Below are 15,726 nucleotides of genomic sequence, written 5' to 3'. Positions count from 1 at the left end.
TCTAGTTCTGGTTGCCTCACTATAGGAAGGATGTGGAAGCACTGGACAGGGTACAGAGGAGATTTACCAGGATGCTGCCTGGTTTACAGAGTATGGATTATGATCAGAGATTAAGGAAGCTAGGGCTTTATTCTTTGGAGAGGAGGATGAGAGGAGACATGATAGAGGTGTACAAGATATTAAGACAAATAGGCAGAGTGGACAGCCAGCGCTTCTTCCCCAGGGCACCACTGCTCAGTACAAGAGGACATGGCTTTAAAGTAAGGGGAGGGAAGTTCAAGGGGGATACTGGAGGAAGGTTTTTCACTCAGAGAGTGGTTGGTGCGTGGAATGCACTGCCTAAGTCAGTGGTGGAGGCAAATACACTACCGAAATTTAAGAGACTACTGGACAGGTACATGGAGGAATTTAAGGTGGGGGGTTATATGGGAGGCAGGGTTTGAGGGTCGGCACAACATTGTGGGCCGAAGGGCCTGTAATGTGCTGTACTATTCTATGTTCTATGTTAAAATAAAACAAAAAATGCAAGAAAACACTCAGCTGGTCAGGAAGCATTTGCAGAATTAGAAAAGTTACTGTTTCAGGTTGGAGACTCTTCACATAGATGTGAAAGAAAGATTAAAGGAATAACTTTCACTTGTAGAGAAGGTGATGGAAGGATGGATAAGACAAGAGGAACATTTATGACAAGATGAGTTGAGGTTAAATAGATTAATAAGAGTAAAGGAAAACTGCAGTAGGAGTAGGCCACCAGGCCACACAAGCCTGCCTATCATTCAATAAGATGGTTGCTGACTTATGTTGGTCCCAGCTATTATATCAGCTCCCCACAACTCTGAATGCCTCAATCTTTCAAATGTTTATCTTTCTCTACATTAAACTACATCACTCTTAGGGAAAGAGAAATTCAGAGTTTCACTACCTTGAGAGAAGAAGTTTCCACACAACTCAGTTTTAATTGACCAGCCCCTTATTTTGTAGCTTTGTTCTCATGTTTATGGTTCTTCCTTCAGTGAAAGCATCTCAAGTTTACCCTGCCAAGCCCCCCTTAGGATCTTATATATTTAAATAATGTTAAACTCTCATTCTTCCAAACTCCGAAGTGATACAGACCCAAATGGCTTGGTCTCTGTTGACGGGACAACCCTTTTATATCAAGAACTATCTTGGCAAATTTCCTTTGCACTGATTCCAATGCTACTTGTTATCCTTTTTTTTAGGTTAATGGTCCAGGTGTTGCCATTCTAACCTGTCAAATTATGGTGACACAGTAATATAGCAGTCAGCTTGACACTATCACAGCTTGTGGCATTCAGAGTTTAGAGTTCAATTCTGGCACCGTCTGTAAGGAGTCTGTACATTCCCCCTGTGGCTGCACGGATTTCCTCTGGGTGCTCTGGTTTTCCCCCACAGTCTAAAAACGTACCATTTAGTAGGTTAATTGGTCCTAGTAAATTGTCCTGCGATTAGACTAATGTTGAATAGGTGGGTTGCTTGCTCCATGTTGTCCCTCTAAATAAGATAAATTACAAAACCTCTTTACTCTTAAGCTCAAACCCCTGTGCAGAAAAGGCCAATGTGCCATTTGCTTTCTTAACTGCTAACTTTCTATGATTCATGCATACCAGATCCTTCTGAACTCTCTCATCTGCAGTCTCTCTCCATTTAGATAATAATCTTCATTTTGAATCCTCTTACCAACATGCACAGCTTTACACTTTCCTATACCAAACACCATTTTTAATTAATTAATTTATTTTTTTTTTTTACACAATTTGTATCCCACTTCAGAATCACAATGTTCTGATCACAACACATCCTTCTACATAATTTGCATCAACAATGGGGGAGCTAAATGGCATTAATGGTTCTTTGTGTGTGTTTTGATGTTAAGAGCAGGGCAGTGGAAGTTTTCTCACGCAGCATCATAAGATGCAACACCTGCTCATTTAGTATTTTCATTTTCTTGCTTTTTCTGTCTATATCAGAACTGCCCATTTCTACCATATATTCAATTGTGATATCAGATCTGTTTTTTATATGCTCCTTTGGTAAAGCAAGACCACTGGACATGTTAACAATACATATCACAGAGCACAATATTCATCCACTAACTGCCGCTGTTAATCCATTAGACATGGCTTCATCCTATTACAGATATTCCCTTTGTTTTAGCCATTTCTCATGCCATCTTCTCTGCAACTTAAACCGTGTGTTTACCTCACTTTCCCAGTTCTAAGGTAGGGCATTCAACCTGTAACCTTAACTATTTATTTTCCCAAAGATACTGCTTGATTTACTGAGTGCTTCCAGCATTTAATCTACAGTTTATGGGGAGAGAAATACAACTCAAAGGGGAACATACTCATTAGGTACACAGAGTATTAAATATTACAGACAGCTATATCCATCCTCTGTGAGGGTCACACGAGATACTAGCAGAACTCGAGTCTTCCACTAGTTTACGTTTTGCTTTAGATGATCATATATGCAGTCTTTTGGATTTTCACATCTTCATGTTCCCAGAAACAAACTTAAGTGTGTGGTATTGTGATCAATAGCACCAGTTTAGATTTGTATCCTTTAGATTCTTTCTAAATGTATTACCTCACATTTCTCTGGAATAAACTGTATCAATCATAAGCTCACTAATTTAACCGGTAAATATACCAGCCTGGCAGAGCAATAGCAAATTTCATTTATCCTGGGAATGTCCAACAATGGTTGCCCCCATGATAACATTTGTCCAGTTTTCTCTGCAATATTCCAAAATGGGCACTATTTGTTTACACTATTAATTAAAGAATATATTAATTAATATATCCAAAACATCCACTTCTTAATCTTACCTGTTGTCACTAGACTGTCCTGCTGTTGCAATTAAAGTAGAGGAACTAATGAAAAGAAAATCATTTGCAGTTTTGTTGTGGCACTGCCAAGTCTGAAAAATAAAACAGAATTCATATTCAAAGCTGTTTTATTAAAATATGAAATTTAAATAACCGAATACAACAAATTATTGGCTTACCAAATACGGTTTTGGTGTAGCTCCAAAAGCAATTGGATTTGTTTGCCAGAAGCTCAAGAATCCATCTCCATCAACAATGCCAAACTGGTCAAAAGATAGATTATTATATACCTCATAAATCAATGGCACCTTTTTGCATTTCTAATATAGGACTAAAATAAACTTTGCTTTCTAGCATTTCTATTACTTGATTGAAATGAGAAGACAAAGATTTCAATTATTACTTTGTCAGTAGCATTTTCAGACACTAAGCAAGACAACTAAAGATCATCGACTAAAGACTCATCACTCTCCAGGTCCCCACAAGTATTTCTGATTTCAAATGGCATTGCAATTTTATGGTCTGCATCTCTACCTTTCAAGTACTTCTCTCAAAATTACATCTGCCCTAATAATGAACTTTTTATGTTTAACCAACTTTTCTAATATTTCCCTGTTTGAAGTACCAAGTGAGAGATTAGCATCTTGCTGGGTGGGAGCCATTTGAAAACTGCAAGTCTTGTCAGGAGTGAGCTTTATTTGAGCCAATAAAAAGAAAGGAGGTGAAAGCAGAGTGGCCAGGCTTTGGCTCAACAGGCTTGGGGAGAACAGGTTTGGATAAGCATAGGCAGAGGTTCTAAGTAAATTTCTAGAAAGTTTTTATTCTCTTGCTTGTCTATTAGTACAAGTCACTGAAAATGTGTCCAGAGTTAATGGTATGTACTTTGTGTGAAATATGGGAACTCTAGGAGACTTCCAGACTCTCTGATAATTATATCTGCACAAAGTGCATTGACAGCAGCTTCTTATAGACTATGTTAAGGAACTGCAGTTGCAGCTCAATGACCTTCAGGTTAAAAGGGAGTATGAGGAGGTGATAGATAGAGCTACTAGTCACCCTTAAGTTGCAGGAGGCAGGTACCTGGGTGACTGTCGGGAGAGGGAAAGGGAACAAGCAGCTAGTACAGAATACCCATTCCCCTCAATAAATATACTGCTTTAGATACTGTTTGGGGGGGCCCAGGGAAACAACCCAACAGGGAGAAAATGCAGCAAGCAGGTCTCTGGCACTGAGGGTGGCTTTGTGGCTCAGAAGGGAGAGGGATGAGGAGTACACTAGTGATAGGAGATTCCATAGTTAGAGGATTCTTTGGATATGAAGAAGAAACCTGATGGTATTTTGTTTTACAGGTGTCTCGGATTGGGTCCACAATTTTATAAAGGGGGAGAGTAAGCAGTCAGAAGTCGTGATACATATTGGTACCAATGACATATTGTTAGTAGGAAAAGGAGATCCTGAAGAGAGTATTTGGGGAGTTAGGTAGAAAGCTGAAATGCAGAACCTCCAGTGCAGTAATCTGTGGATTGCTCACTGTGCCACACGCCAGTGAGGGCAAGAGTAGGATGATTTGGCAGATGAATGTGTAACTGAGGATTTGGTGCAGGGGGCAGGCAGAGTTTCAGATTTCTGGATCATTGGGATCTCTTCTAGGGAAGGTATGACCTGCATAAAAAAAGACAGGTTAAACATGAACCCAAGGAGGACCAATATCCTTGTGGACAGGTTTGTGGAACTGTCTGGGAGGGTTTTAGCTAATTTGGCAGGGGAATGGGAACCAGAATGATAGGGCTGAGGATGGAGCAGTTGGTATACAAATAAGATACAATATGTAATGAGTCTGTGGTGAAGGACAGGCAGATAATAGGGCAAAATGACAGTCAGTGGATGAAATGTTACATAAGGGCAAAATCAAAAAGGAGGATGGATGCAGAACTGAAGGTGTATATATTTGAATGAATGCAGAATACAAAGAATGATGATCTTGTAGCGCTGAAAGATAATAGTTGGGAGCTTAACATCCAAGGATACAACACTGTAAGAAAATGATAGTCAGGTAGGTGGAGGAGGTGGGTTGTGTCGGTTGGTAAAAAAAAATTAAATCCAATCCTTTGAAAGAGGTGACAGAGGAGCAGAGATGTAGAATTCCTGTGGGTAGAGATTAAGAAACTGCAAGGATAAAAAGACTCTAATGGAAGCTATATACTGGCCACCAAATAGTAGCCACAATGTGGGATACAAATTACAATGAGAGATAGAAAAGGAATGTAAAGGGATGGAAAAAGAGCAATGTTATGATAGTGATGTGGGATTTCAATATGCAGGTAGATTGGGAAACTCAGATTAGTGTTGGATCCCAAGAAGGTGAATTTGTAGAATGCCTTGAGATGGCTTTTTAGAGCAGCTTGTAGTTGAGCCTACAAGGGGAAAGGCAATTCTGGATTGGGTGTTGTGTAATAAAACAGATTTGATTAGGGAACTTGAGAAAAAGGAACCATTGGAAGGCAGTGACTATAATATGATAGAATTCATCCTGCAGTTTGAGAGGGAGAAGATAAAGTCAAATGCATCAGTATTACAGTAGTTGAAAGGGAATTACAGAGGCATGAGGGAAAGTTGATTGAAAGGAGAGACTAGCAGGGATGACTGCAGAACTCCGATGGCTGGAGTTTCTGGGGGCAATTAGGTAGGTGTAGGATCAATACATCCCAAAGATGAAGTAATATTCTAAGTGGAGAGTGAGGGAACTGTGGCTGACAAGGGGTGTCAACAAAAAGAGAGGACATATAATATAGCACAAATTACTGGGAAGTTAAAGGATTGGGAAGCTTTTAAAAACCAACAGAAGGCAACTAAAAAAACTATAAGGATAGAAAAGATGAAGTATGAAGGTAAGGTAGCCAATAATGTAAAAGAGGATGCCAAAAGTATTTTCAAATATATAAAGACCAAAAGAGATGCAAAAGTATATATTGGACTGTTGGAAAATGACGCTGGAGAGGTAATAATGGGGGATAAAGAAATTGCAGATGAACTTATTATGCATTTTTCTTCAGCGTGAAACACATTAACAGTATGCCAGAACTTCAAGAGTGTCACAGGGGCAGAAGTGAGTGTGGTTATTATTACTAAGGATAAGGTGCTTGGGAAGCTGAAAGATCTGAGGGTATGTAAGTCACATGGACTGGAAGGTTAATTTGCAGGTTGAGCTGATATTAAGGAAGGCAAATGCAATGTTAGTATTAATTTAAAGAGGACTGAAATATTAACAGCAAGGATGTAACTGTGAGGCTTTACAAGTCATTGGTCAAACTGCACTGGAGCTTTGTGAGCACTTTTAGGACCCTTATTCAAGTAAGGAGGAAGCACAGAGACAAGGAGTAATTTCTTTAGCCAGAGGTAGTGAATCCGTCAAATTCATTACCACAGATAGCTGTGGGGACCAAGTCATTGGGTATATTTAAAATGGAGATTGGGATTGATAGGTACAATAAATCAGCCATGATGGAATGTCAGAGCAGACTTGGACTGAATGGCCTAATTCTGCTCCTTTGTCTTACAGTCTTATTAATTTTTAAACATAGAGTTGAAAAAAAGCTTGTGAACCCTTTTTGTGGTTTTCTGCATTAATAACTCATACAATGTCATCTGAGGCACAATAATAAACAAATACAATCTGCCTAAACTAATAACAAACAAACAATTGTGCTTTTCGTGTGTTTATTGAACACTTTAATCGTTCACGGTCTAGGCTGGAAAAAAAAATGTGTGAACCCTGATACTGTAACTTAATAACTGGTAGAACCTACTTTGGCAGCAATAACCTCCACCCAACGTTTCTGGTAGCTGCTGATCAGACTTGCACTACAGTGAGGAGGAATTTACAGCATCACAATTGGGTTAAGGTCTGGACTCTGATTTGGCTATTTCAAAACATGAATTTTCTTCTTTTTATACCATTCTGTTGTTGATTTACTCTTGTGTTTCAGATCGCTGTCTTGTTGCATCATCCAACTTCTATTAAGCTTCAGATGACGGACTGCTATCCTGACATTCTCCTGTAAAAGGTCTTGATACAGTGTTGAATTTACTGTTTCCACAATGATTGCAAGCTGTCCACACCTTGAAGCAGCAAAGCATTCCCAAACCTACATGTTCCTTCCACCATGCTTCACAGTTGGGATGAGGTTTTGCTGTTGGTGTGTAATGCCCTTTTCACTCCAAACATAGTAGTGTGCATTTCTGCTAAGAAGCTCAACATTTGCTCATTTGTCCATAGAATATTGTCCCAGAAACACTGTGGAACATCTAGGAACATCCTTTTGCAAACTTGAGATGTGTAGCAATGTTTTTTTAGAGAGCAGTGGTTTCCTCCACGGTGTCCTTTCATGAACACCATTCTTGTTCAGTGTTTTTCTTGTACTGGACACTTGAACAGAAACTTTAGCAAGTTCTAGAGATTTCTGCAGGTCTTTTGCTGTTACCCTTCGGTTCTTTTTAACCTCCTTCAGTATTTCACGTAGTGCTCTTGTGTGACCTTTGCAGGATGCCCACTTCTAAGGAGAGTAGCAACAGAACTCAATTTCTTCCATTTGAAGACAATTTCTCTTACTGTGTACTGATGAACACTCAGGTTTTTAGGAATGTTTTTGTAGCCTTTTCCATAGGACCAGAATACCTAGGAGCAGAATTAGGCCATTCAGCCAATCGAGTCAGCTCCACCATTCCATCATGGCTTAACCGAAATACCACTCAACCCCATACATCTGCCTTCTCACCACATCCTTTGAGTCGATCAGGAAACGATCAACTTCCACCTTAAATATAACCACAGAGTGCAGCCTCCACTGCAGTCTATGGCACAGCATTCCACAGATTCACTACTCTCTGGCTAAAAATAAAATCATTCTTACCTCTGTTCTAAAAGGTCACCCCTCAATTTTGAGATTGTGTTCTCTAGTTCTGGATACTCTTACCATAGGAAACATCCTCCACACATCAACCCCATCCAATCTCTTCAACATTCCATAGGTTTCAATGAGATCCACCCGCTTCTTCTAAATTCCAATAAGCACAGGCCCAAAGCTGCCATATGGTAACCCCTTCATTCCTGGAATCATCCTCGTGAACCTCCTCTGCACTCTCTCCAATGACAATACATCCTTTCTGAAATATGGGGCCCAAAAAAGTTGACAACACAGCCTGACTGGTGTCTTAAAAAGGCTCAGCATTATCACCTTGCTTTTATGTTCTATTCCCCTTGAAATAAATGTAAACATTGCATTTGCCTTCTTTACCACAGACTCAAACTGTAAATTAACCTTCTGGGAGCCTTGCACGAGGACTCCCCAAGTTCCTCTGCACCTCTGATGTTTGAACCTTTTCCCCATTTAGATAACAGTCCTCACTTTTGTTCCTTTTACCAAAATGCATTATCATACATTTCCCTACACTGTATTCCAGCTGCCACTTTTTTGCCCATTCTTCCAATTTGTCTGTTCTGCTGCAATTGCATTGCTTCCTCAGCACTACCTACCCCTCCATCTACCTTTGTATCATCCACAAGCTTTGCCACAAAGCCATCAATTCCATTATCTAAATCATTGACAAAATATGTGAGAAGTAGTGGTCCCAATACTGACCCCTGAAGAACACCACTAGTCATTGGCAGCCAAACAGAGAAGGCCCGCCTTTATTCCCACTCGCTGCCTCCTGACTGTCAGCCGTTCCACTATCCCTGCCATATCTTTCCTGTAACACCATAGGATTTTATCTTGTTAAGCAGTCTCATGTGTGGCATCTTATCAAACGTCTTCTGAAAATTCAAGTAAATGACATCCACTGCCTCTCCTTTGTCCACCTTGCTTGTTACGTCCTAGAAGAACTCTAACAAATTTGTTGGACAAGACTTCCCTTTATAAAAACCATGCTGACTTTGACTTATTTTATCAGTAGTCTCCAAGTACCCGAAACCTCAACCTTAATAATAGACTCCAATACTCTCCCAACTTCTGAGGTTAGGCTAACTGGCCTATGATTTCCTTTCTTTTGCCATTCTCCTTATTTAAAGAGTGGAGTGACATTTGCAGTTTTCCAGTCCTCCGGGACAATGCCAGAATCAAGTGATTGATGAAAGATCGTGACCAATGCATCCCTTATCTCTTCAGCCACCTCTTTTAGAACTCTGGGATGTAGTCCATCTGGTCTGGCTGACTTATCCACCTTAAGACCTTTGAGTTTGCCTAGCACTTTTTCCTTTGTAACAGCAATGGCACTCATTCCTGCTCCCTGACACTCATGGACCTCTGACACACTGCTGGTGTCCTCCACAGTGAAGCTATTCAGTTCATATGCCATTTCTTTGCCTCCCATTACTACCTCACCAATGTCATTTTCCAGTTGTCCAATATCAACTCTCACCCACCTTTTACTCCTTATATGACTAAAAAAAACTCTTGGTACCTTGCTTTATATTATTGGCTATTCTCCCCTCATACTTCATCTTTTCTCTTCTTATAGCTATTTTAGTTGCCTTTTGTTGGATTTTAAAAGCTTCCCAATCATCCAACTTCCCACTCACTTTTGCTAACTTATATGCCCTTTCCTTGGCTTTTATGCAGTCCCTAACTTCCTATGTCACCCACAGTTGCCAGCCTCTGCCATTTGAGAACTTATTCCTCTGTGGGACATATCTATCCTGCGCCATGTGAACTATTCCCAGAAACTTCAGCCATCTCTGTCCTGCTGCCATCCCTGCTAGTATCCTCCTTCAATCTATCTGAGCAAGCTCCTCTCTCATGCCTCTGTAATTCCCTTTATTCCATTGCGATACTGATACATCTGCCTCTCAAATTGTAGTATGAATTCAATCATATTTTGATCACTGCCTCCTAAAGGTTCCTTTACATTAAGCTCCCTATAAGATCTGGGTTATTACACAACACCCAATCTAAGATAGCCTTTCTCTGAGTAGGCTCAAGCACAAGCTGCTCTAAAAAGCCATTTTTTAGGCATTCAACAAATTCCCTCTCTTGCGAACAGACACCAACAAGATTTTCCCAATCCACTTGCATACTGAAGTTCCCCATTACAATTACAATTGTAATGTCCCCCATTACAATCCAGCTTCATGCGTCTCTACAAATCTTATTCTAAGGTCCTCTGAAAGTTGTTTTGATCAAGGCATGGTGCACTTAAACAGCTCTTTCTTAAGAGCAGGCTCTATCAATAACCTGACTTCATGTGCCTTTTTTTATAGGGCAGTACACCTCTACAACCCACACCTCCAATCTCATCTCATTTATTGGAACACCTGATTCTGAAAAGATTTTGTAGAAGGCATTACCCCAAACGTTGACATACTTTGTTGAACCTGGACTGTGATTGTTTAAATGGTGTACTCAGGATTGACGAGAAGTAGCTCAATTGCTTGTGTGCTATTAGTTTAGGCAGATGTGTTTGTCTATTATTGTGACTTAGATGAAGATCAGACCACATTTTATTAATGCAGAAAATCAGGTAACTGCAAAAGGATCACAAACATTTCTTGCAACTGCATCTTACGTTCTCCTCCACCATTATTTGGAAACACCTTCGCTGAAGACTGTTGCAAACAATTCATCTCATAACTTAACATTGCTTTCAACATCCACTTTAGTTCCTATTTCATTTTTATAATGTTCCATTCTCCATGTACTACCATTTTACTTTTCCTACATTGAAATAACATTTGTATTCCCATTAGCATTGCAAGTATTCTTTACCTCACATGCTCTTTTCTTTCTTTTCAGGTTTTAATTCCCCTTTGAGTTTATTGTTATCAGCTTGGGTCATGATGAAATTTAAATCCCTACATTTTCATAAGCAGCCCTTTTTTTTTACTTTTCTGCTGCTTCTCTTTTGCCATCTGGGGAGTTCTGAATTGTTTTTCTTTCTTTGCTTTTCATGTGCTTCCACTTTATTAGAACCACTGCTTCCTTAAAGATAGCACACTATTCTGTCCACTTCTGGTTCCAATTTACCTGCATTTAGATCCACTTTCTTCATGTGGAAATTGGCTTCAGATTATATTTAATGATCTTTAATGAATTTGCTATAAACCAACACATAATATTCGACACTAGAAATTAGAGATTCATTAACAGTTCAAGATAAAAGGGCAAAAAACTATTTTTGATGACTACTATTAAATATGCATAAATAGGTAGAATCATTTAACTGTTTCTTTTGTCACAGTCCAATTTTTATTTTTATGTTTTTGACAATGGCAAGTAGATATAGAGAAGGTTACAATGGAATGAGGATTTTGAGAGATACAAGTATAGTCTTGTGAAAGCATTACAAGAATTAAAACAGGCCACTGAACAGGATTGGGAAGCAAAAGAAAATACTTCATGCTATTAGTCCTCTTTACACTATTAATCAACAGCAGAGTTTACAACAAGCCAACGCTTGCAGAACGTCAAGAGTAAGAGGCTGGATGCACCAGAATAATTATCTTATAATGATGCAATTATGCGTTAGGATTTTTTTTAGCAATACAGTGTGGAGTAGGCCCTTCCAGCCTTATGAGCCACGTCACCCCATCAACCCCCGACAAACCCGATTAACCCTAACCTAATCATGGGACAATTTACAATGATCAATTAACCTAGTCGGTACATCTAGTCAGTGATCATTAATGGAGAATGTGTGGAGCAGGTTAAGACCTACAAGTATCTGGGAGTACAGTTAGACGAGAAGCTAGACTGGACTGCCAACACAGATGCCTTGTGCAGGAAGGCACAGAGTCGACTGTACTTCCTAAGAAGGTTGGCGTCATTCAATGTCTGTAGTGAGAGGCTGAAGATGTTCTATAGGTCAGTTGTGGAAAGCGCCCTCTTCTTTGTGGTGGCGCGTTGGGGAGGAAGCATTAAGAAGAGGGACGCCTCACGTCTTAATAAGCTGGTAAGGAAGGCGGGCTCTGTCGTGGGCAAAGTACTGGAGAGTTTAACATCGGTAGCTGAGCGAAGGGCGCTGAGTAGGCTACGGTCAATTATGGATAACTCTGAACATCCTCTACATAGCACCATCCAGAGACAGAGAAGCAGTTTCAGCGACAGGTTACTATCGATGCAATGCTCCTCAGACAGGATGAAGAGGTCAATACTCCCCAATGCCATTAGGCTTTACAATTCTACCGCCAGGACTTAAGAACTTTTTAAAAGCTATTATTAATGCTTTTTGAGATAGTGATTTAGATGCATATCATATTTTTTTTACTGAGTTAAGTATTGTATGTAATTAGTTTTGCTACAACAAGTGTATGGGACATTGGAAAAAAGTTGAATTTCCCCATGGGGATGAATAAAGTATCTATCTATCTATCTTTGGATTGTGTGAGGAAACCAGAGGACCCAGCGAAAACCCACACATTCCACAGAAGAAAATACAAAGACTCCTTGCAGAATAGTGCTGACATTGAACTCTGAACTCCAAAACACCCCAGGAGGTAATAGCAGCATGCTAACTGCTAAACTGCTGTGGTGCCCAAATTCACTGCAATATGAACTGCAAATGGTCAGAGACGGAGAATGGTAGAAGCAGGCACATGAATGAAAATTAACTTGAAATTTATTGTTATCAGGGGCAGCATGCAGATAGGACAAAGAGAACCAAAGAGAAGGCTCTTAAATTGCCACAAGATGACGTACTGTTAGAATGCTCTTGCTATGATCAAATCAAGAAAGGGAGTGACTAAGGAAAATTTTTTTAAATCTTTGTTGGCAAGAAGTGGGAGATTGGGAGAGTGGTAGAGACAACTAAATGGATGATCTTTCTATCTTGGCAATGCAATGAAAATCTCCTTGCAAAATGTTATATTTGAGGTTAAAAGCAAAGTTGGAATGGGATTGTAAAGGTAGTGGATTGAAGAATTGATATGAGACTCAATTTAATACAACAGCTAACCAAAAACAGGTTTGAGAGAATCTGATGACATTCACGATTACTTTTCTTGCAACCACAAGAATGATCCTTATTGCCAAATGTGTATATAAACTGCTTATTACAGTCATCATTGACATGATGACATAATGTAGAAAAACAGTAAAACTAAGTTTGATTCCTTTGTAGGTGCCATGGTAGCATAACGGTTAGCGCAATACTAATATAGCTCGAGGCATCAGAGTTCAGTGTTCAATTCTGGCATCTTCTGTAAGGGGTGTCTGTACATCCTCCCCGTGGAATGCGTGGCTTTTACCCGGCTGCTCCCATTTTCTCCCACAGTCCAAATACATAATGAGTAGATTAATTGGTCATGATTAAGTCAGAGTTAAATCGGGGTTAGCTGGGGTTGCTGAAGGGCCTACAATGTGCTGATTCTATAAATAAATAAATAAATTTTAAAAATTCCTTTCCTAGATACCATACCTTATTACCCTGATGATTGAATCGGATTCTTGTTATCCTTGAATTGCCAGAAGGTCGAAAGCACGCTAGTTGATGTGAGTGGCCCCATTCAAACATCCGAACACTACCATCTTGAGCACCAGTCAGATCTAGATAATTTGATAAGTTGGTACAATTTAATGATTTTCTTCTGATCTATTGCCTTATTACTATTCCAATAACAACTTCAAAATTTTGATTGAAATGGATGCACTTCATTAATATAACAATACAAATGGTGGGAAAGCAATAGTTTTGAAGAAACCAGATGTTAACTGTATACAAGATGCATATTATATATTCCATAATGTCAGTGAGAAATGTAGTTAAGATGTTAAGATGATAAATTTAAAATTTGATGGGTAACCAGAACTTTATTTCCCTCAACAATAAACTCAACTATCAAAGGAATTAGTCTTCTAACTCAATACCTTCTTCTCAGTTACCTTATGGTTCAACAATATAAGCATGTTGGTTGAAACAATGCAAACATAAGTTATATTTATGAGAGAACTTTCTCCCCCAAGATCAACAATCACCAGTGCATTATGGAAATACACACTGCAATAGAACAGTTTAGATTAGAAGATTTCTCACATCTCCTTTTGCTCCTATGACAATTATTTTTACATTTGGTTTATCTGATTGCCTTTTACCACCCTTAATTATCTATGATTTTGAACATCTTTATTAAATCTCCCTTTCTCAGTACAAATGAGAACTATAGTTTCTCCAGTCTCTCCACATTAGAGAGAAAATAAACATTCTTGGAACCTTCTTAACAAACTTTTTCCAAGACCCTCTATATCCTTCCAAGAACTGAACACAATCCTTTGTAGCAGGCTGAATCCTTTGTAGCAGGAGTTCTCAACTTGGGGTCCATGGACCACTTGCTTAATGATATTGGTCCATGGCATAACAAAAAAAGATTGGAAACCCTGCTATATAAGAACCCTTAGCAGGAAAATACTACAGTCAAATTTAATGATATAAATGCACTAACAGAAGGGAAACACAAGAATATAGCAATTTCTCCCTATCAGTTTGATTCTGAAAGAAAACAGAGCCAAAGTTGGGTCATTCAGGGAAAGAAACCAGTTCATAATTTAATAGAACAATTTTCAGTCACCCAGATTCCCCAACTGACAAAAGATGTACCTTAATACAATCTTCTTATACCATCACAATCAACAATTTATTCAAAACTGTCATCTTACTTACATAAAACCTACTTCTTAGACAAAGACTCCCATCAAAATATTTTATTCAATTGCAATTTATTGCAAAAAAAATGTTAAAGACAGTTTGGTAATTCTAAAATGGCAATACACTAAAGATATACAGTCTTGACTATCACATACATACAGGGTTATGTTCACAGCAAACTCACAGTAAGGTAGTGTTGGATGAGAAGCCATTCTCCTGGCGTTATTCATATTCCTCTTAATCATCTGTCAAAGTTAATACAACATGTTATACTAGGAACATTTACAGTGTTTAATTCAAGGAAGTCAGAAACAACAAGCCAGAAATTCAACTTCAATGCAGTGACTTTGTTGTACTTTGCTCTTGATTTTTAAAAAAATTAGTACAATGAGCATATACTTCTATTCTGTGCACATAGCCCATAAATGGGGATGAATTTCTAACTGAGCATATTTTCAAAGTTCAAAGTAAATTGATTATCAAAGTACATATATGTCACCATAAATAACCCTCAGGTTCATTTTCTTGTGGGTATACTGTACTTAATAAATCCATAATAGAATAATAACCATAATACAATCAATGAAAGATCACACCACCTTGGTGTTCAACTAGTGTGCAAAAGACAATAAACTGTACAAATACAAAAGAAGAAATAATAAGCAATAAATATCGAGATCATGAGATGAAGAGTCCTTGAAAGTGAGTCCATAGATAGTAGAAGCATTTCAGTGACAGACCAAGTGAAGTTGAGTGAATTATCCAATTGGAAAACCAAATGCTATGTGAAATATAAGATTTTATATATTTTCTTCAACATGTAGTAACACTTACTGCCACTTATTATAATCTGTTTATGTGCTATTTGCTTCGGTGTTCAATTTTTATGGAAAATTCCCTCTATGACAGTTACTTACCCATTGCAGCTAACCATATAATTTATTCCCTTTAAGAAGAAGTGCATTATCTAGGGTTGCAGCCATTGGTACATATTATAAGAGTTATAATTTCCACTGAAATATGTGGAGCCAGAATGCAAACAAACATTATGCACCCTGACAGTTTACGCACAATAATATTCTGTTGCTCACCACTTCAAAATGGTTCAAACATGAAAGAGGGCTGCCAGGATACATCAAAACATATCTAACCAAAGACTTAAATTTCAGATAAATATTGAGATAAAAACATGGGAGATTCCCAAGTGACTATTGCATGATTCATGATAAATGCCATCATAAAATAA

At 38.6% G+C, this 15,726-nt stretch overlaps 1 protein-coding gene across 3 annotated transcripts in view; it reads right to left on the bottom strand.

The window, feature by feature from the left end:
* Positions 1 to 15,726, bottom strand: part of LOC140740147 (dmX-like protein 1) — a 199,016-nt gene that overhangs the window by 13,638 nt on the left and 169,652 nt on the right. For all 3 annotated transcript variants that reach the window (XM_073069129.1, XM_073069102.1, XM_073069112.1), the window contains 4 exons: positions 14,665 to 14,725; positions 13,257 to 13,384; positions 3,029 to 3,112; positions 2,850 to 2,941 (listed from right to left, as the gene is read on the bottom strand). In XM_073069129.1, the coding sequence (XP_072925230.1) occupies positions 2,850 to 2,941; positions 3,029 to 3,112; positions 13,257 to 13,384; positions 14,665 to 14,725 (365 nt within the window). The remainder of the gene's footprint in view (positions 1 to 2,849; positions 2,942 to 3,028; positions 3,113 to 13,256; positions 13,385 to 14,664; positions 14,726 to 15,726) is intronic.

The sequence above is a fragment of the Hemitrygon akajei genome, chromosome 2, assembly GCF_048418815.1.
Source record: "Hemitrygon akajei chromosome 2, sHemAka1.3, whole genome shotgun sequence".
Taxonomy (NCBI): Eukaryota; Metazoa; Chordata; class Chondrichthyes; order Myliobatiformes; family Dasyatidae; genus Hemitrygon; species Hemitrygon akajei.
This window is presented reverse-complemented; position numbering and strand designations above follow the sequence as displayed.